At 38.9% G+C, this 21,016-nt stretch overlaps 1 protein-coding gene across 5 annotated transcripts in view; it reads left to right on the top strand.

Annotated features, from left to right (window-relative positions):
- Positions 1 to 8,763: 8,763 nt before the first annotated feature.
- SBF2 (SET binding factor 2) overlaps positions 8,764 to 21,016 on the top strand; it is a 227,044-nt gene continuing 214,791 nt past the window's right edge. For 2 of the 5 annotated variants that reach the window (XM_058159766.1, XM_058159757.1), the window contains exon 1: positions 8,773 to 11,975. In XM_058159766.1, coding sequence (XP_058015749.1) covers positions 11,921 to 11,975 — 55 coding nt within the window. In that variant the 5' untranslated portion in view covers positions 8,773 to 11,920. Of the gene's footprint in view, positions 11,976 to 21,016 lie in introns of all 5 variants that reach the window. The other 3 variants (XR_009152348.1, XM_058159774.1, XM_058159783.1) reach the window with 3 other exon arrangements.

Below are 21,016 nucleotides of genomic sequence, written 5' to 3'. Positions count from 1 at the left end.
TATTCAGAGGAATGGAGAACTCTTCTTGTAAAATATTTCCAGACACGTTCAATTGTATTGATGTCAGAAATGTGGTATGGGTTCCAGACAGTCGAGCTGTATTCAAGAATTGGTCTAGCAAATGTTTTATATGCTCTGGTTAGTAGTGTTGTGTTTTTGGAGAAGCTATGCAAGATTAGGTTTACAACTCTTAGAGCCTTTTTTGCGATGTAGTTGCAGTGGGCTTTGGCACTTAGATCATTTGATATGAAAACTCCAAGGTCTTTAACAGGATGGGTGTCATCTGTAAAGGTAATGTCCATCAAGCTTGCACTTAGTGTTTAGGTTCTTTTTTCCAATATGTAAGACTGAGCATTTGCTGGTTGAGATTTGGAGTTGCCAAGTTTTAGACCATTCAGATACAAAGTCAAGGTCTTATTGAAGGGTAGTAGTATTGTTGGTGGTGTTAAATAGTTTGACATCGTCAGCATGGATGCAGTTCTGACCCAGCTCCTCTGTATTTAAATCAACAATTCCTGTATTAAGAGCTCCAGCAGCCCTGGCAAAAAGTTTCTCTTTCAACACAGGCTAATAAGTCTCTCTGGCAGGGAGATGAATAGTTGTCTGCCACATCTATTCATATCCGCACCCTGCCTTTTATCGCCAGAGCTAGGGTGGGGCTTCAGCAGCAGCGGTGGCTCTTTGTCCCAAGGATCGTCCCACAGATTTCCACTGCTCTCTTCTCCTCTGCCTTCTGTGCATCCACGCGTCAGGCACTGGACCCAGCTGTTACTCCTCTTCCTCATCGGCCATTTCAAGACCTGGGGGCTGTTGACTCTCCACCTGAGGGCTGACAACCAGCTCAGGCTCCGCCTCTCTCTCTCTCTCTCTCTCCCTCTCCCTCTCTCTCCCTCTCTCTCTGACAGCTCCATTCCCTCTTCCCCCTCGGAGCTCTCAGGTTGCCTTGATGTTGACCCTGCCACCTCATCTGATTTGGCTGCTGGAGAGGCCAGCAGCCAACAAGCCACAACACCACATGAGCAGTGCGCTGGACCAACGCTCATGCTGGCCAGCTGATGGCACGGCCCAGTTCCCCTCTCTCCCCCCCCCAGCTGGGCCCCCAAGCTGCAAAGGTTGGGACTGCGGCTTTAATTAATGCCAGCTAATTACAAAAGCGAAGGGTGTTTTAAAAGAGTTTAAGAATATAAGCATCTATATTTCTTGTTCCTTATATCAAATAGAACAATGCAACTGAAAATCTTAAAAATATGAAGAGAATTTGGGATTTGAATATGATAAGCCTTTATTGTAAGATTCTTTACAGACATCAATTTCTGTAAACATACTGTATGTTCTGTTTAGTAAGGTGGTGCTCCTCTTTACATTGCATGTGTTACAATAAACTTCAAAGGCACAATTGCTTTGTAGAAGTAGTCCTCAATTTACAACGGTTTATTTAATGACTGTTCAAAGTTATATCAGCACTGAAAAAAGTGACATGACCCTTTTTCACACTTATGACCTTTGCAGCATCTCCACGTTCCCATGAATAAAATTCAGATACTCGGCAACTGACTCAAATTTATGATGGTTGTAGTGTCCTGGGATCATGTTTTGTGACCTTCTGACAAGCAAAGTCAATGGGGAAACCAGATGCACTTAACAACCAGGTTATTATTGTGTGTCCAATCACACTTGGCTAATAAAAAAATCTATTCTATTCTATTCTATTCTATTCTATTCTATTCTATTCTATTCATTAATCAAGTGCAGTGATTCACTTAATAACTGTGGCAAGAAAGGTCGTAAAAGGGGCAAAACTCACTTAACAAATGTTTCACTTAGCAACAGAAATTTTGGGTTCAATTGTGTCATTTGCAGTTGAAAATGACACAGGAACAATAATAACCTCCAAATGCAACTCTATGGAATTGACCCTTCAAACCCTGCTGGTCCTTAACTCCCAGTACATACCAGTTGATGACACTGAAATATATAATTTTATTCAGCCATTCTTAAAAAGCAGGGCCATCGCAGTCTTCTTAAGAATTTTCCCTCAAAAGGAGTCTTCAGTTCTACAAAGTTTTTATTTTTCTGTCATATGTTACTTTTGACTCTACTTTACTATTCTAGAGAGTCTTGACTATATTGTCTTTTAATATCTTTATTGCCTTACTTTTTTACTTTGTAGTCTGCTGACTTCTTGTCTGTATGATTGTATTTCTTTCATCAAACAAACCTCATCTTAATTCCATCCATCTTTAAAATGTCTTTTAAAATGACAGGTAATCCTCGATTTACAGCCATTCATTTAGTGACTGTTTGAGGTTACAATGGCACTGAAAAAAGCAACTTACATCTTCTTACAACTGTCATAGCATCCCCCTGGTCAGTGATCAGAATTTGGGTACTTGGCAACCAGGATGTATTTATGATGGGATCATGTTATTGCCGTTTGTGACTTTCCCAGCTGGCTTCTGACAAGCAAAGTCAATGAGAGAAGCTGGATTCACTCAACAACCACATGATTCATTTAACTGCAGTGATTCGCTTAACAGCTGGGCCAAAAAAAGTCCTCACTTAACAATCACCTGGCTTAGCAGTGGAAATTCTGGTCCCATTTGTAGTCATAAGGACTACCTGTATTATTGGAACAATTATTGTATAGTGCTTGAGAAGTGGCAGACTAGTTTGAATCTTACAAAGGCCACAAACAAGCCACTCATTCTCTTTTTTGCAAATATGTGTTGAAGAGACATAGGGTTTTCCAGGCAGGAATGCTGAACATGTTAATAAGTTGCAACCTCTTAATATAGTCTTTGGTTAAGTTTTTTATCCTTGAGAAAGCTATGAGTTGTTGGTTATGGTTATTTCTTTCTTAGTGGATAATGATCCCATTCAAATTGGGTCCAATAAATTTCAAATACATAAATAAATGATTCCTTATTAGTCATGTTATATGAAGCGTATTAGAAACTTCATCCAAATTCAAGACAATGAGTTTTATAACAATGAACTTTCTTAAAGATCTGCTGCAAGATGGAAACTATCATTAGGAAAGTTTGATTGAAAAACAACTTGAAAATATATTATTGTGGCATGTTTTGTAGCGAACTGACACTTTTAAATGTATTAATTAAATAGCATAGCCCAAAAATAAAAATAAAAATAATAAAAATAAACCTTTAGGTAAAAATAAAGAGGTGGAGGCATTGGAGACGTTGTAAACCTTTTCTGAAGTAAAAACAGGAGAATTTGAGGCATTTGGGTGTTTATGATTCGTAGACTTGTCTAAAATGGTATAGGGTCTCCTGCTTGAGCAGGGGGTTGGAGTAGAAGACCTCCAAGGTCCCTTCCAGCTCTATTCTGATTGATTGATTGATTGAAAACTAATATGAGATTTTTAAAAACCAAAATAGTTACTAGCATCGATTATCAGGATATAAATAGTAAGATGCTATGTTAGAGAGATAGGCATCCGTGTTATTTTCCTTAGGTGAGGGTAAAGTCACCTCAGCTCTTCTTCTGCTGACTGAAGGATCAGGGGAGACATGATAGCAGTGTTCCAATATTTGAGCAGCTGCCACAGAGGAGGAGGTCAAGCTGTTTTCCAAAGCACCTGAAGGCCAGACAAGGAATAATGGATGGAAATTGACCAAGAAGAGATTCAACCTAGAAATGAGGAGGAACTTGCTGACAGTGAGAACAATCAACCAATGGAACAGCTTGCCTTCGGAAGTTGTGGGAGCTTCATCACTTGAGACTTTCAAGAAAAGAATATACTGTCATTTGTCAGAAATGGCATAAGGTCTCCTGCTTGAGCGGGGGATTGGACTAAATGACCTATAAGGTTCCTTCCAACTCTGTTAATCTGACTTCCTGGATACATCAGTGCAGGTTTCTTGTCAATAATACGGAAATGATTTTGTATTGCTTTCTTCTGGGTTAATTCTTTTCCTCACCAGGCTGACCACTCCCATCCAAGAATTAAGCAGTCCTGATTCTGAATTGCAGAAAAACAGTTTCACCTGCCGAGAAGCCACTTCTTTCCTTCTCTCATTTGGCATGTTGTTCTGCCCCTTTTCTCTTTCTGCACTTAAAGAACTATTCGGTTACTAGCACTGTGGAATGTATGCTTCTCTACTCCCACACAACAGATCATCCTGTTGATTTTTATGAGAGCATATATTACAGGACTGTACTTAAAAGTTATTGGCAAGTATTCTTTTTCCGAGTGCTTTCCTTCAAAACTGCAGTTGAGAAGGGACATCACACACGAGTGCAATAATTGTTCATATTGTATGCGAATCCTGTATAGTATGGCTGATTACCACTTGTAGTTTGCCCAAGTCATTTTCCCCCTCCTTTTCTCCAGTGGGATATGTTGTTGCCTCAAACCAAAGGAAAATGTAAACAGGAAACATCCTGAAATTCCTGACCATGTAAAAATTCCATTCTTGAGAATGAGCTGAGGGGGGTTACATTAAAGAGGCTTTGTTATCTACACTGTGGTACTGATACAAGAAGTACATCAGCAAAATATTAAAAACACATTGCTGGGAGCTATCAAATGGAGAATGACCCAATATTACATTTTTGTGGTTGGGGAGGCTTTTAAGATGGATGTGCACAGGCCACAGGCCACCACAGTCATAACAAAGAAAGCACAAAACATAGGAACAGTAGAATGATCTTTCGTCATTCTCGAAATGTGTTCTAAAGTTTTCTCTTGTTTTGATCTGAAATTGATTTAGTTATTAAAACTTATTGCTGCCCAACTACAGTGGACTCTGTACATTAGGAAAAACAGTTAAAAACATTGGATCAAATAGACAATCCAGACTAAAATAATGTGATAGGTGGCAAAAACAACAAACAAAATAGAAAGGCCTTTAAACAAATAATAAACATTAACCCCATGCCTGGGACCAAAGCCAGATTTAGAAGCTTTCTGGAACCCCAGGAAAATAGGGTGCTGCCCTTATCTCTGGGGAGATGTGTTTTAGAGGATGGGGGCTGCAGCAAAGAAGGCACACTTCCTAGGACCCACAAAACAGCAATGTTTAAGAGGAGGGATCTGTAGTACATGCACTGTGCTAGGTGATGGTGAGGATGCAGTAACAGTTGAGACAAGCAGTCTCTCGGGTAACCAGATCCTATGCTATATAGAGTTTTATAGGTAATAACCAGCATCTTGAATTTCACTCAAAAGCCAACTGATAACAAATACAGCTTATCGCATAGCAGCAGTGATAAGCACACCAAGAGACATCTATTATTGCTAGCATGACTGCAATTTAAGCCACCTGTAGCTTCTAGATAGTCTTCAAGAGCTGCCCTGTGAAGAACCCATTACAATAATCCAAACATGAGGTAACCAGGACATGAGTGACTGTCTGAAGGGTCTCTTGATGAAGGAAAGAACATGCAAGGTGAATCTGTACAAAAGCCCTCTTGGCCACAGCTGCCACCTTCTCTTTGAGCAGTAGCTGCCAGTCCAAGAGAATCCCCAAGTTCCATGTCAGACTTGACTAGGGAAATGCAGCCCAATCCAAAACCAAATCTGGAGACAACCCAGATCCAGGGAGTCCAAACAGCCATAGCCAATCAGTCTTGGTAGGAGTCAGCTGACATCTGTTCTGCCCCAGCCAAATCCAAATAGCTTCTAGACAAATTGGATCAATATCAACAGCTTCATCTGTGTCACTTGGGGTAGAGTTGGTATTATCAACAGGCTGATGGTACTCCATCTGGAACTGGTAGATGACCTCACTTAATGGTTTCATATAGATGTTGAACAGGAGGAGAGCATCAAGCCCTGAGGCACCCCTTCGGTCTGACCTAAGCATAGTACATAAAATCATCTGCTACAATGTCCTAACAGCCAATGAATAATTCCACTTCAACCAAAACAATACAAGAGCACACAATAGATACAAACTCATGGTAAACCGATCCAAACTAGACTGCAGAAAATACGACTTCAGTAACAGAGTTGTCAACGCAAGGAATGCATTACCTGACTCTGTGGTTTCTTCCCCAAATCCCCAAAACTTTAACCTTAGACTGTCTACTATTGACCTCACCCCATTCCTAAGAGATCTGTAAGGGCCATGCATAAGTGCAGCAGCGTGCCTACCGTCCCTGTCCTAATGTTTTCTTTTATTCATATCCTTTTCATGTATTTATAATTATGTTTACACTTGTATCTGTCATAAAATACATGCTTGACAAAATAAAATAAATAAAAATATGATAGGCCTCAGACACAATTTCTCCTGTCAGCATCAATTAGAACCAACCACTGTGGAAGAGATGAGGTACTGGAACACAGTGCCTCCCACACCTAATCTCTGTGGCTGGTCCAGAAGGATACTGTGGTTGAAAGTATCAAAAGCCACTGAAAAATTAAGGAGCACTAAGTTGGATGCACCACTCCCATCCCAGGTCCACTGAAGGTCATCAAGTATGACCAATGGCTTAAGGCAGACTGAAACAGGTCCAAATAATCTGTCTCCAAAAGATCAGCTATCGTCCAGCCACCTTTTCCACAACCTTGTGGAAAAGGAAAGACTGGAAACTGGCTGATAATTCTCCAACAGGGAAGGTCCAATAATGACTTCTTGAGGATACCACCTTCTCCTTCAGGATTGGTGGGGCCACCCCTTCTCTCAAAGAGACTTAAACCATCACTTGAATCCATCTCCTGATCAGTTCCTAGGCTGCTTTAATAACTCAGGAAGGGGCAGGCTCTAATAAACGGTAGCTGGATTAACAGACAAAAGGACCTTGTCCACTTTCTCAGGCATAACAGAATCAGAGTCAGTCCAGATAGCATAACAGGGCTGTTTCTTGGGCAACTCATTAGGATTTGCCCAGTCAGAGTTCAACTCTGAATAAATATTCCAAGATAATTATTTGAGGATCCTGAACAATTTTCTGTTTAAGATAATTTTTTTTTCTTATTAAGTGAGCCACATACAAAAGGTTAGGAAGGGCAATCCATCTGTCTCTTCCCGCAAATCTCTTGGCACTCGCATTTCACACTAAACAGCAAACCTTTAACATGACTAAAATGATAGATATGCAATTAGCACAACTTCAGTAGTTTGTGGGGAAGAGAACATTAGTCCTGTTACAAAAATAAACTGTTCATGCTGGTTGCGATCTTTTTTGACAATGTCAAAATATGGTTATGTGGTCAATTAGAAATGTAAAATGTGACAGTTGTAGAATCAGGGAGTTATGTGAAATTTAAACAGATTTCTGTGAAATCAGTAAAAATGTTTACTTCTACTTATAAAAAGATTAAAGTAACATGTTTTCTGGCTTATTGATATTTTGAAGTAATGTCCTAATTATAGGAAACACATGAGAAGCATACTGCTAGAAGAGTGCTAGGTGCATTGCTTTTGTAACCTGCAATCTTAACAATAACTAAATTCCAAAGACTTGGTATTTATAGAACTGTCTAGCCTTCAAACGCATGCTGTTCTCTTTGGAAGTCATAACTGTATACCACAACTCATGCATTGTATTTAACAAAGTTTATATTCTATTCTCAACTTGGTTTCACACTTCAGTAGGATCACACAACTTTTAAGATGACATCTGAAATGATTTTCAGATGGTTTTCTTAGCTTAGAATCACAGAATCGTAATGTTAGAAAGATTATCTCGTCCAGTCTTCTGCAGCACGCAGAAAATCCAGTTAAATCATCTTCAAGAGGTGGTGATTAAACCTTTTTAAAAATTCTATTCTGTTTTGTTCTAAACTTTCAGAAATAAAGAACCTACCATTTCTGTACATTAACTTGTGTTATTGCTGAATAGATTTGACTGCCAGTTTTTTTCTATTTAAATGAAAATAGGTTTTGTTTCCCTTTTGTCTAAATGAAATTTAAGTAATTTGGGGTAGTTTAGGCTATCACCTACTTTTTTATACACACTGGAAATTAAGCAAAGCTGAGTTCTTTCTAGATCATATTGAATTCACTATTCCCCTTCTATTCGGTTCTCTAACTCAGGGGTCTCCAACCTTGACAACTTTAAGCCTGGTGGACTTCAACTCCCAGAATTCCGCAGCCAGCAAAGCAAAGCTGGCTGGGGAATTCTGAGAGTTGAAGTCCGCCAGGCTTAAAGTTGCCAAGGTTGGAGACCCCTGCTTTAACTGAAGGTATTGCTATGCAACAGTTAATCAGGTAATTCTGACACCATTCTTAAAATTTCTTTATATGCATCCCAAACATAATTCCTACCCTGACCAAGAAAATATGAATGGGTCAGTTTAAGGTCTTTTGTTAGAGAGGCCAAAAGTGGTGTTGTCTGCCTGATTTCTATGGTTTCACCTTTAAGACTAGAAGTGGGAGGGAGACCTCACATCTTCCTGGAGAAAGGTATGGAAATCTTTGTTTTCAGGATCCAACAGGCTTTTTTACCAGATCCCAAAAGTTTGCAGCATTAACAGAATTGCATGGCTTTCTTCGAACAATATGTCACTTCTTTGCCATCCCCACCCCATCCTGCCCTGCAAAAATAGAATATGAAAGTATTCTCAGCGCTGCAAAAATCTGGATGACCAGTGTATGGAGATAAAGATGCGCAGAAAAATCTAATTATTTGCTCCCATCTTGTGGTCATATGGATTTCTGCAGCCTTGATCTGGTAGATTGACATACAAGTGTAAGCATTTTTTATTTGTTCCTTTTTTATTGTATTTTTTATACATGTTGATACATTATATTTATGTCTGTACATTGTTGTTTATATAATTAAAGACTGTGACATATATTATTTAAATAACATAGAATATTGAAAACAACAGAGAAAAAAGATACAAATATTCATTGCATTTTAGGATTAATATTATAAGCATTAAAATTACTTGGCTTTGCCATTCAAAATTTAGTAAAAGCATTTGTTATATAGTAAAGGTTTTAGCTAATTACTTAATATTAAAATCTACATTTTATTATTACTTTACACACAGAGACACACATTAATGAAACGAAAAGACAGCTGAACAGAGCAAATTTAAAATGAATTAAAAGATGAAAAAGGAAAATTGAGAGGAAAAAACTACAGTTCTCAAGTAATCTCCCTGAGCCCATGGTTGTAAAGGATCACATGACTAAATCTGATTTTACAACTTTCTTTGTGGCAGTTGTTAAGTAACACAGCAAATGCTAAGCATATACTGCTATCATTAAGCAAACTTATTGTTCAGTATGGGGTGAGTTTTGCCGGAAATCAGACATAGATGTCAGTTTCTGGGAAAACCATTGTGAAAGGCAGTCATGTGACCACGGGACACTGCAGCCAGCATTAATGCAGGCTGGCTGAGTGCCCAAAATGTGGTCATGTGACTGCAGGGGGACCGTGATGTCCGAATTTTGAAACTAGGTCTGACTAAGTAGTTTTTTGGGGAGCTATGAATTATTGCTAAGTGACTGGTCATAAGTCAAGGACTATCTGTATTAGGTTTCTATCTTGTCCCTGCTAATTTTCAATAGTGTATTTGTAAACCTTTAACCTTTCTTAGTGATTATTTTTGCAATGTTGCATGATGTTTTATGCCTATAAGAACCATGCAAGTATAAGCATTAGTTGGGTAATTTGATTTAGATGGGCGGTTTCCCACACTAGATTCTATAACAGTGGTAGTCACAAGTGTGAAAATGCAATACCATAAGAAAAATGTGTTTTACTTAAGTCACTTCATGCATTATTTTAATGGTGCCATAATTAATATAATGAGGCAAATCCTGAAGACTTCATACAGTAGCCGTAAACTAGATTAAAGTCTCTATCACACTGGCAGGACCCTCCAGAAATATGCAGTGTATAAATGGAAATTCTCCAGTGAGCATTTGTTTTTTAATCTGTCGTTATTATCCTGCCTCCCCTCCATATATTATTAAACTCTGATTCCTGTAATTTTTCATTAGGCAAAATGGTACACCACAAGACAAAACCTTTTGAACCAAGGTACCTGAAATAGGCTAATTTACACATGCGTCCAAAATCCAGGGCCCACAACTCCTGTGGAATTGGGCTATTTTTAAGGAAAATACATCTCCGAATGTATCACAACTTTTCCAGTGAAAGCAGTAGATTAGAAATTCTGTCACTGTTGAGGGCACTCAGGGATCTGGTAAAGAAATATTTCATAAAAGATAACCTAATAGATCACAGGTCGTCTAGTAAGCTATATACCCATGCTATTATTTGTAAATACATTTAAAACATTATTTATTAGCTCCAAGAACAGCTAGTTATTGCCACTTTAGATATGAAACATTAAGTGTCAATCTGACATTAGTAATCTTACTGCACCAATATTTAGAGAACACGACTATCAAATTAGAAAAAATAACTTGTAATTTAGCATAATTTCACTATAGCAAGTCTGCACTGGGCTTTAGGCCAAAGTTATCCATGGGGTATCCATTCCCCTCCATTATTAAACTAGTTATATTTTTTCAAAGCACTGATTTGTACGGATTAATTTCTAAAGAATTAAAGAATTAAAAAAAACTTCTATAATCATGGGTGAGACTAGCACTAAATACAGGTAGTCCTTAATTTACAACAGTTCGTTTAGAAGTTACAATGGAATTGAAAAAAGCGACTTATGACCATTTTTCAGACTTATGACATCCCCATGGTCACATGATTTACATCTGGATGATTGATAAGTGGTTCACATTTATGTTGATTGTAATGCCCCCCCCCATCATGTGACGGCCTTTTGCAACCTCCAGACAAAATCAACGGGAAAGCCAGATTCACTTAACAACCGATACTAATTTAACAACTGGGGTGAGTCACTTAACAAATGAGGCAAGAAAAGTCGCAAAATGGGGCAAAGCTCACTTAACAAATTTCTCACTTGGCAACATAAATTCTGGGCTCCATTGCAGTCGTGAGTTGAGGACTCCCTCTATATGATCATTTTTGAATCACCTTTGAACCCAGAAAAATAGCACCCCATATTTTTTTTTTCAAGCCACACTTCCACAAAGACAGAAAACGCCCAAGCGACAGGAAGGGAGTTTAGCATCCTTCTCAACACAGGCATTCAGAACAGAGTAGAATAGAGCTGGAGTGGACCTTGGAGGTCTTCTAGTCCAGCCCCCTGCTCAAGCAGGAGAACCTATTCCATTTCAGACAAGTGACTGTCCAGTCTCTTCTTAAAAACCTCCAGGGATGAAGCGCCCCACGATTTCCGTTTGCCTATATCTCCAAGTTAAGTCTTTTATGGAAATCTGCGCGAAACGGATTCCTGCGGACTGTAGGCAGAAAGGCGACGGCGTCAGCAAGCGGCTTCCAACGTTTCTCCTCGCCTACCAAAAGCGCGGCGGCTCCTGTTCAACTTCGGAAAACAGGAAGGAAGACTCTGATTGAAAAAAGGCGGCTGAGCCTTATTTCTCAGAGCGCCTTCCGTTTTCGGGCGGCGGGCGCGGTATCAGGCGAGCCCCGGACAAAGCAATTATGTAACCCACGTCCACACAGGAATATAACCGGGGTGGGGAGGGGGAGAAGAGTAAAGAAACCGCCCTGTCGAAGCTGAGCGGAGGCAACCCCGTCCTGGACACAGCGCGCGGCGCTTGCAAGACCCGGAATTGCCTCTGCCTCCTCCTCTCTCCACACACACACACACACACCCATGACCGCGAGCCCGGCTCGAGCGAGGCCGCTGGAGAACGGCTTTCCGAAAGGGAGGGGAGAAAGACGAGGGAGAATGAGGACGGCGCAGGCGCACCAGGAGCCTGACTGTCCAACATGGCTGAGCTGCTGCTGCCGCCGCCGCTGCCACCGCTGCCTCTTTTTGCAGGACAGGGGGAGTTGAAGGGAGGATGCTGAACTACTCCGGAGCAGCAGCAGCGGGAGTGGTAGGTGGAGCGAGGCTAGCGAGGACGGAGCCGGCTTCGGCTCGGCTATGGCCCGCCTGGCAGATTATTTCATTGTGGTGGGCTACGACCATGAGAAGACAGGTAGGTGTGGCTATGGGTGATACGCCGTTGTCTCTGCCTTGCATTTGGAGCCTGGGAGGGAGGGGGGCTTCCTTTTGGAAGGGGCCGGGCGTAAAGGTGGGGGGAAGGCAGCTGGTCATCGTGGGGAGGGGGAGGTGGCGACGAGGATCCCCTTTGGGACGCGGGGTGGGGGGAATCATGGAGGAGTGGGTGGAGGAATGTCAGGAACCAGCGCTTGGGCTTCCTCTCCCGTGGTTGTGTGGCTTGGCAAGGAAGAGGAGTGTGCGTGTGTATGTGTGTCAGTCATCTTCCTTTACAAGACTTGCTGGAGATTTGACACGCAAGGGGATAGCAGCATCAGCAGCGGGGGCTGGTTCTCCCTCTTTGACAATTGGGCATGTGGATGTAAAGGGGGCATTTCCCACCCCCCTCCCTTGAAAAGCCATGGTTTTTCTATGGGGATGGGTGGACAGGTTGGCTTCCCAGCATGGCTAAGGAAGGATTTTATTCCCCACCTGGCCAAGGAAACTGAAAAGCAGCCAGAAGTAGCTTCTCCCTTAACTATTAAATGACACGCTGGTGTATTAGATGACTTGCCAGGTGGAGAGGGCGATCTTCCTTCTTCCCCAGCATTGGGAGAAAAATAAACATTAGAACCAATGTGTCCTCCTCGTCTGTGTTATCTATCGTGAGTGTTAACATCCAGTAGTAATTACGTTTTGTTTGGCCACGTGAGAGTTGGCTAAATTTAGTTGGTTCCAGAAATACAGTAGAAGAAACTTGGGTAACTTGTTGAAACATGACCAATGCAGATATATAACCATAGTAAAAACCACGTAATTTGCAGGGAAAGTTTGAATCTGGAAAACAAGTTTATAAATTTATATAAATACATTTATTCAGGTTCTGGGAATATTTTAATAAATTTAAGGTAGTTCTTAAGAACACAGTAAGCATGCTTATTTTAATAGGTCTGCTTCAGAAAGAAGCACAGATATTAAAGGGAAAAACAAGTTGTATAGCAAAGTTGTTTAAATTTTCTATAATCTGAATAGAGTGCCATTTTTGAAGCTATAATGAAGGGTTATTCTAATATTTTTCTTACATGTTTTCTTTTTGCTAAATAAGAAGTAAATGTAGTTTGGTTTGTCTTTGAATGTTTCTACATAAGAGTGCAGGATCTGGCACTCTTCTATCTACTATTGCACAGTATACTTATAGAAATATGGGATAAACAATGTAAGCTTACTTGAGAGAAGATAATTTTATAGAGAGATGATATGGTATGCTGAGCTACTGTTATTTCCCTATCTTAAAAAAAAGTTTTCAGATTCATGTTCAAAGAATTGAAACAGGAGTTAGGAAACAAATATTTAGGAATATTGCACCGTAGAAGCAATAATGTTATACAGCAGTGTTTCTTAAAGCGTGGTCCCAGGATCCCTCTTGTCTTGCCCCCACCCCCCACCCCGGCCTTCTCAGGGGTCTTTAAAATCAAAATTATTTGCTTTATTTATTTTATTTATTTTATAATTACATTTCTATACCGCACCATCTCCCGGAGGACTCAGGGCGGTTTACAGCCAATTATTAAAATACCCACACCAATACAATATAAATATAATAAATAACAATATTTTAAAAAACAATTAAGAACAAATATTTACTGGCCGAATCACTAAAACGGTCAAAGACCAATTAAAACCCCTTAAAAATTTCGGGATTTTTCTCATGTCCTGCGCACATGCTTATGTTGCTTATGTTCAAAAATAATACAACTTTAAAATCCTATCAAACAATCTGAGAAGTGATAGTGGCAGTGAATGCATCAATTTTAATTTTTAATATATTAAATGTTGATAAACATAACCCATGCAGACAAAAGCCCTTTTGGAGTCTTCCATAAATTTTACAAGTGGGAAGGGGTCCTGAGAGAAAAGTTAAAAGAAAGACTGATATACAGCAATGTTAGCTAACTCTAAGTAACTCTTCTTCCACTCATTTATTAGTTTTTGCCCTTCAAGTGTTATATTTGTAATATGGTGTTCCAGCTTTTAAACTGTATCATATCCAGCTTTTAAATCATAACATATACACAATGGGATATTGTATATTTTATAGTTATGATTGAGTTGTCCATTCTACAACTTTTTATAAAAGTTGCCTATGTATGAGTTGGTGGCTATATAAATTTGTTTAATAAATAAAAAAGTGCATATTAGTTACACTTTATCAACTTTAGACTTGAAAATATCTAAGAAATTGTCCATTTCATGAAGCTGGGTTTGAACAATTTTTAAAGGGTTCGAAGAAACTTTTAAAATTGTATGTTCCTGGAAATACAGACTTACTCTGGCAAAGTAGTTTCTTCTATAAAGAACTACATCCAATGCAGATTTTAAACTCTTGATACAGTAAAATAGCCTATCAAATGCATGTTAGATTTGAAGTAAATAAATCTTCAGATTATTTAAATTTTTACAAATATGCAGTTAAATTCCCCTTTGCACGCTTGTTTATTTTTAGAGTCAGTAATTAAAACTGTTTGAGAGAGAACCTTCTGTAAAAGAATAAAGTTCACTGTCTATTCTAAATTCCTTTATCCCACATGCAGTCCCATGATGCATAGAGAATTGACCTTTCTTAATCAGATTTTTTCCCTATGAAACTCCAGCATTATGAAGTTGTTCTACAATCTATACGCTCAAGAACAAATAGTAGTGTAGTATCTCATATTTAGTTTTGCATGGGTTTAGTTGTTGCTATCCTTTGATTTAGGCCTTGCATGTTCTTTGAATTTAACTATAATCTGGAGCAATAGTGTTAAAAACTGGAAGTCGGGGATATTTTAAAATCTGACAGGTTCATTCTTCCAAGGGTTCCCCAAATCAGGCTAAACCTTCTAATATCATCTAGTTTGTCCACCTTGGGAGTTTTTAGTCTTTCCAACAAAGACTTCTTCCTTGTGTTTATCTCTTGTGAAACAGAATAGAAGGTGCTTTGGATTTGCAGAGAATCAGACAGTTTAACATCAAATTTGTCAATATTTGACATAATGCAGTCTGTGGAGATTTTCAGTCATCCAGGTCATGGTTGTCCCAAAGATGCTTTTCCAAAAGGAAACTGGACTTCCTTGGTGAAGAAAGTTGCCTTTTGGAAAAGCACAATTTGAGATAATTGTGTAATCTTCCATGTGTCTAATATTTTAATGAGATTCTTGGCCAAACCAACTCTCGAGATGTAGAAAAAAGTCGATTGGGAAAAGGTAAATTCAGGACAACAAAGGAAGGCAGCCTGCATCCATTCTGTTTTATAAGCTTTGCTACTCTGACTTGACTACATTCTACTGGCATGTGGGAAAGGGCTTTAAATTGTCCCAAAGGTGATTTTTCAAGCGGCAACTGGACTTTCTTGTTTTTCTATGAAGATGTTTCGCTTCTCATTCAAGAAGCTTGACTAGATGGTGGGGAATGAAAGGATTTATATTCCTAGCATACAGCTTGCCATTTGCATTCTTTTAGAGCAGTGGTGTCAAACTGGTGGCCTATGGGCCGAATGCGTCACATGCAGGCCACGTCCACCTCAGCTCTGCAAAGGCAAAAAACATTGATACATCATGTGACATCACATGACGCAATCGAGTTTGACACCGATTGCGAGCGAGTCATTGAGGCCACTTGAAGGTTTATCTGTGTCCTCAGGATCACCTGAGGACACCTCAGGATCACCTGAGGACACCTCAGGATCACCTGAGTAGTGCAATGGATATGGAGCCTTTTTGGAACTGGTGAAAGGACTCTGTTGTAAACTGGAGATAGATGATGATGTATCCCTCTCCCTCTGAGAGAGGACTGTTTAATTCTGACATAGATGACCTTTTTAACTTTCAAACCAGCGGTCCTCTCTGTCCAAAATGTGGACTTTGCTGTCTTCAAAAGAATGGCCCTTCTGCCTTAGTGTATTCTTGGGTTTAAAGTGTGCACATATGTTGTGTTGGCTGAAGATTTTCCTGAGCTTTTCAGACTTTCCTGCAATGTATAGAATGATAGCATTGCTTCATTTATTATTATCATTGAACGTACATGTGTACATTCTGCTTGAGATTTACTTTTTGTTTAAAAACTCTTCAATGTGACAGTTTTTAAAACTACTTTTAATTTTCAGGTATCCCTCTTTTTGTTGTTCCATATGCTGGTGTATGACCATAATAAATATATGATTTGATCTGTTATTCTATTTTCCATTGAACCATTTACCTGATGCTAATATGACTGTTCCTCATTGTCATGTACTTCAATATTCCACTGTTCCTTTTAGCTCACTTTTGTCTAGGTTGACCGGGAGTAGCTCTTTGGTGACTGTTGATATGTCATATCAAGCTATAGTTCATTGGGTTTGTTTTGATGAATAGGACGTACAATAAATTAAATAGGGAACCATATTTTTACAGAACACAGTGGATGAGTTCATGCTCTATACAGACTGAAGTCAAATTGTTCTGAATTCATGTGATGTGTAAATCCAATGCTGTGGTTTCATTAGAAATCTTTTCCAGAGTTTTCAGGGACTGAAACTATTCACATTTTGTTCAGTTGTTTTGCCCAGATTTTGGCATGGAGAGATTTTTCCTGTTACATGCAGTATGTCCTTCAACATGTAGCTATGTCCTTTCATTGTGAATTGACTGTTTAGAAGGCTTGCAAGCATGCAGGTTTTTGAAATTAACTGAATTTGGAAAAACAGATTTCTATAATATTTTAGTGTCTAAATAGTGAGATTATGTTAGATGGTAGCAAGCTGGGTCAACTTGTGTAGGTTCAAAAACTGAACACAGTTGGGTCTGAGTAATACTTGGATGGAAGAATGCAACCATGGAATTTCAGTGTTATAACCTTGGACTGGGAAGATAAAATATATCCCAAACCTAAATGCAGAAATGGCAAACCTATTTCTGTATTTTTGTTATAAAAATTGCATGGCTGGCCTTTTTAGTTGCCAAGATTTGAAACTAATAACAACCTGTATCTTGTTGAAACTGTGAGAGTATTTTACCAACTTTGCTTTTCAACTCACATGTTACTCTATAATGTAAATTTCATGTAGTCATATGTACTGTATATCAGCCTATAAATTATCCTGATTTTCCTGACAAACTTCAGGCTTGAATTTTCCCTGTCTCTTGGGCTGCAGATACCCATTGGCAGTGTTATTTGCAAACCTGTAGAGCTAGAATGCAAAAGGTTTTATATATTACCTGGCAAATACATATAAATACATAAGATCAAAGGCATGAATTGTGTATTAGATATATATTTTCTTCTTGTGAAGAAACGGGAAAACTATTAGTTATTTAGAAGCTCTGTACTCAGTGATTGGCCAGTTTTGAAACAAAGTAAGTTCTGACTGGCTGGCTGGCATTGTCTATGATTGCCTGGACTGTGCAGTGGTTGGCTAAAGAAGCTATCTTCTATGCGCGCGCGCGCTCACATTTGTGAACCAGTAAGAAAAGTAAGTGAATCCCACCTGTTTTCAAACTTTCTAAAGGTCTCCAATAGTTTAGTAATAGTTAATAAGCAATTTCTGAAAGTAACTAGAAAGTGAGGTTTATGAACTTAAAAAGTCTCTACTGTGGTTGTTAGCAAGATGGCTAATCCTTTTCTCTCCAGGTGCTCAGACCCAGAAGAAACCACTCTCCTGCAGTCTCCTTATGAGGAGCAGCTGTCTAGAGCATATGTGGGCAATCGGTCCTTTTCTTATCCAGATAAATCCCTTTGCCACCGTCATTGGCACCACTTTTGCAGAATTCTCTTCAGTTTGCCATACTTCCCTTGGAAGAGTTATAAAATGTGATTTAATATATTAAATAATTTTGGTAAGATGCAGATACAGCAAAATCTAATTGAAGTGTAACATTTTTGCGGCCATATCTTTTAAAATGTATCAATAACATCAATAATTCCCATGTAATATTGTTTGCTAGAGTATTTCTAGGACTTGAGGGAAATAGACAGATGTTTACAGAAGATAAGCAGAAATAGAAACATCCCACTCTTTCCCTTTTGATTTCTATTTATTAGCATGAACAGGTTTTAGTTGATCTTGCATTTACAGGGTGGAACATGTGACCTCTGAGGTTCTTTCCAACTCTGAGTCTATGAAATTTTGATCATAGTTGTCAGATCCAGTCGCTCAGAAATATAATTACAGCAACTTTCTCAGGGACATATATGACCAAGCTAAAACTATTGCAGGCAGTTTTAATGACCAAGAAAAATATTGATAAATTCTGACAGTGTTGAACTGTCATTAAAGAAACAGATTCATATCCAGCTGCCCTATTTCCTATGTGTGTAACTCCATCCAATCCAATTTCACTTTAGATTTCTTGCTCCTTTCCCTGAGGCTATAGAATATCTGCATTCTCCACATTCCTTCAGTGGAAATAGACAGTGCATTGGTCTTAGGCTGAGGAACTTCTCTTTCCCCAAACTTCTAAGAGTATTCATGTTTAGTTGTTTTGTTCACTTCAGTAAATATCTTGGACTTCCACAGGTACAGCTGTTTAAAACTAAAAATGTTTCAAAGTATGGTGCTAGGACATCTACCCCAAAGTGCCTTTTTAGTGATAAATGCTTTTGAATTGGTTGAAGTGCTAAAAGGAGCAATGTAAGCTAAATCATATCATTTCTTCAATAAATATGCTGCATACACATAGCATTAAGCTACAAACGAAAAACTGTTTAAAAGTTGTAATAAGCAGACATCAGCAGGCAGTCACATTGTGTTTGTATGCCATTGCTTGAAACTCCTGAAAAAAAGTTTATTTGATTTCCTACTTAAATGCAAGACTTTTATAGAATGTCAGAATCAATTAGCCATAAATAACCTTTGTAACTCTTTCTTTATATTATTTCCATGACCGGGGAGACAAACAAAATGTGTTCCTCCCAACAGGAAATATTTGACACAGCTAGTTTGGTTTTAAAATTAATGCCCAGTAGGGACACACATTTTTGTCAGCAAAACATCCGGAAATCCATTTAACTTCCCAATTTGTGAAGACAGTGAGACTGTTCAATATAAGGGAAAGTACTGAAGTTTATCTTGAGCCAAAATGTTGAATAGTTGTTCAGTATAATGAAACAATGTTGCTACAGTTGTGTTTAGTGTCTGCAGCTTCACTTAACGATACAGACCAATAAAAACCTTGTTTTTGAATGTCCTGCAGTGGTTGAGTAAATTATTAATTTTTATCAGAATCTCTTTAGTAAGACTTCAAAAATTGTTAATTATTGAAATAAAAATTCTGTCAGGAAACAGAAATCTGAGGTTGAGTAAACATTCAGTCCCTGCCTCAAATAAGTTTTGTTCATGTGTGCACATGCATGTGTGTGCAAGTGCGTGTGTGTGTGTATACAGTAGGTTCATGGGCAGAATATAGTAGAAAGTTTTGCACATAATCTGGATGGGTTTTGTACCTTTTGTATCTTTTGATACAAATAGATGATACAAGATAGTAGTCAACTGACGACCATTCATTCAGAGACCATTCAAAATTATAATGGTGCTGAATGAAGGGATTTACGACCAGTTATGACCAGTTATGACCACTACAGTGCTACTACGGTCACATGAACAAAATTCAGGTGCTAGACAATCCACTCACCCTTATGATCAACTGCAGGGATACTGCTGCTACAGCTACCCCTACCTGCATATCTTCTCCATCTTCCTGCCCTGCTGAGTCCCTTAGACCTACCTCCCACAATCCTTGGCTCTGTTTCCTGCCCCACTGGGTTTTACACCTTTGGACCTCCACTCTCCCCCATCATGCTCAGTCCACTTACTTTTCTGAAGATTGTCTTTGTGAAGGAAAACCAGTGAATCTGCCCTGTGGCCTTCCTATACAGAAGCCTGTCCCAGAATCTGGTGCCATTTTGGAATGAGCCTCAGTTTTTGAATCATGAGAATTACCACCACTCCCAAAATGTTGCCAGTCTTTAGGAAGGCCACACAATGGATAGACCGGTTCTCTTTCCAAAGGTGATCTTCAGAAAAAATAAGTGGGCTAGGTCATGATGGGGAGGAGGAGGCTGAAAAGTGTGAGACCCAGTGGGCAGGAAGGTGTGTAAGAAGTGCCTCAAGGGGTGTGGGAGGCCCAGGGCAGGCCACATGTGAACTGGCTGGTGCTGCTAGGTAGGCCTGGACCTGCGCTAGGCTTCCTAGGGCCTTCACGACTCTTTGAGGCATCCATGCTCTGCTTAATGAATTGTGCAGTCACTTAACAACCTCAAACAGCAAGGATTGTGACAGTTAAGCGAAGAGATCACGCAGGTACCTCACTTATGACCATAATTCTTGGCTCAAAGACTATCTTTATTTCTCAGTTTCAGAAATGTAAAAACTGATTGTAATTTCTCAGTTACCTATTGACGGTACTATACACTGATGTAGATCTAAGGATGTATTTTTGATACAGTAGCTGAACACAACTGGCTTAAGCTATCTATTTATTGAAGAAATTTATTTTCTACCCATTCAAACTGAATCTATAATCTACAATCCTACATGCTCTTATTTTAAAACCAGAATATTGCAACACTTAAGATTATTGCAACTTCAAGCAAAATTGAAACTGCAAACCATGACAAAGTAAATGTACTTTTATTAGGATGATGTATACGTGTGACATCTGTTTTATAATAGAATGACTTCTACATCACATGAGAGTTTCTTCTATTAAATGTATATGACAAATGCTTTTGTTTAAGCTGTTGACACTGAAAGTGCGTGTCATATTTTGCTCTTCATACCTCTTGGAAAAAAAAAATGATGGATAAGATGGAACTTTGAAAGTTATGCTCGTTCAATAAAATCTGACATTCCCACAGCTCAAATTTTATTGTATAAGAATACCACAGATTCCTTCTATATTCTTGAAATTTAGGGAGATTTGTAGTAGTTTACAGTTCTTGGACAACTTTGTTAATTTCCTGCATACATCCTTTTTGTAAGGGAAAGTGTTTTCTTTATGTTACTCATCTTTTTCTCTTTTCTATTCG

The sequence above is a fragment of the Ahaetulla prasina genome, chromosome 1 (genome assembly GCF_028640845.1).
Source record: "Ahaetulla prasina isolate Xishuangbanna chromosome 1, ASM2864084v1, whole genome shotgun sequence".
Taxonomy (NCBI): domain Eukaryota; kingdom Metazoa; phylum Chordata; class Lepidosauria; order Squamata; family Colubridae; genus Ahaetulla; species Ahaetulla prasina.
The sequence above is the reverse complement of the archived record's forward strand: the minus strand, read 5'-3'. Positions and strand labels throughout refer to the sequence as shown.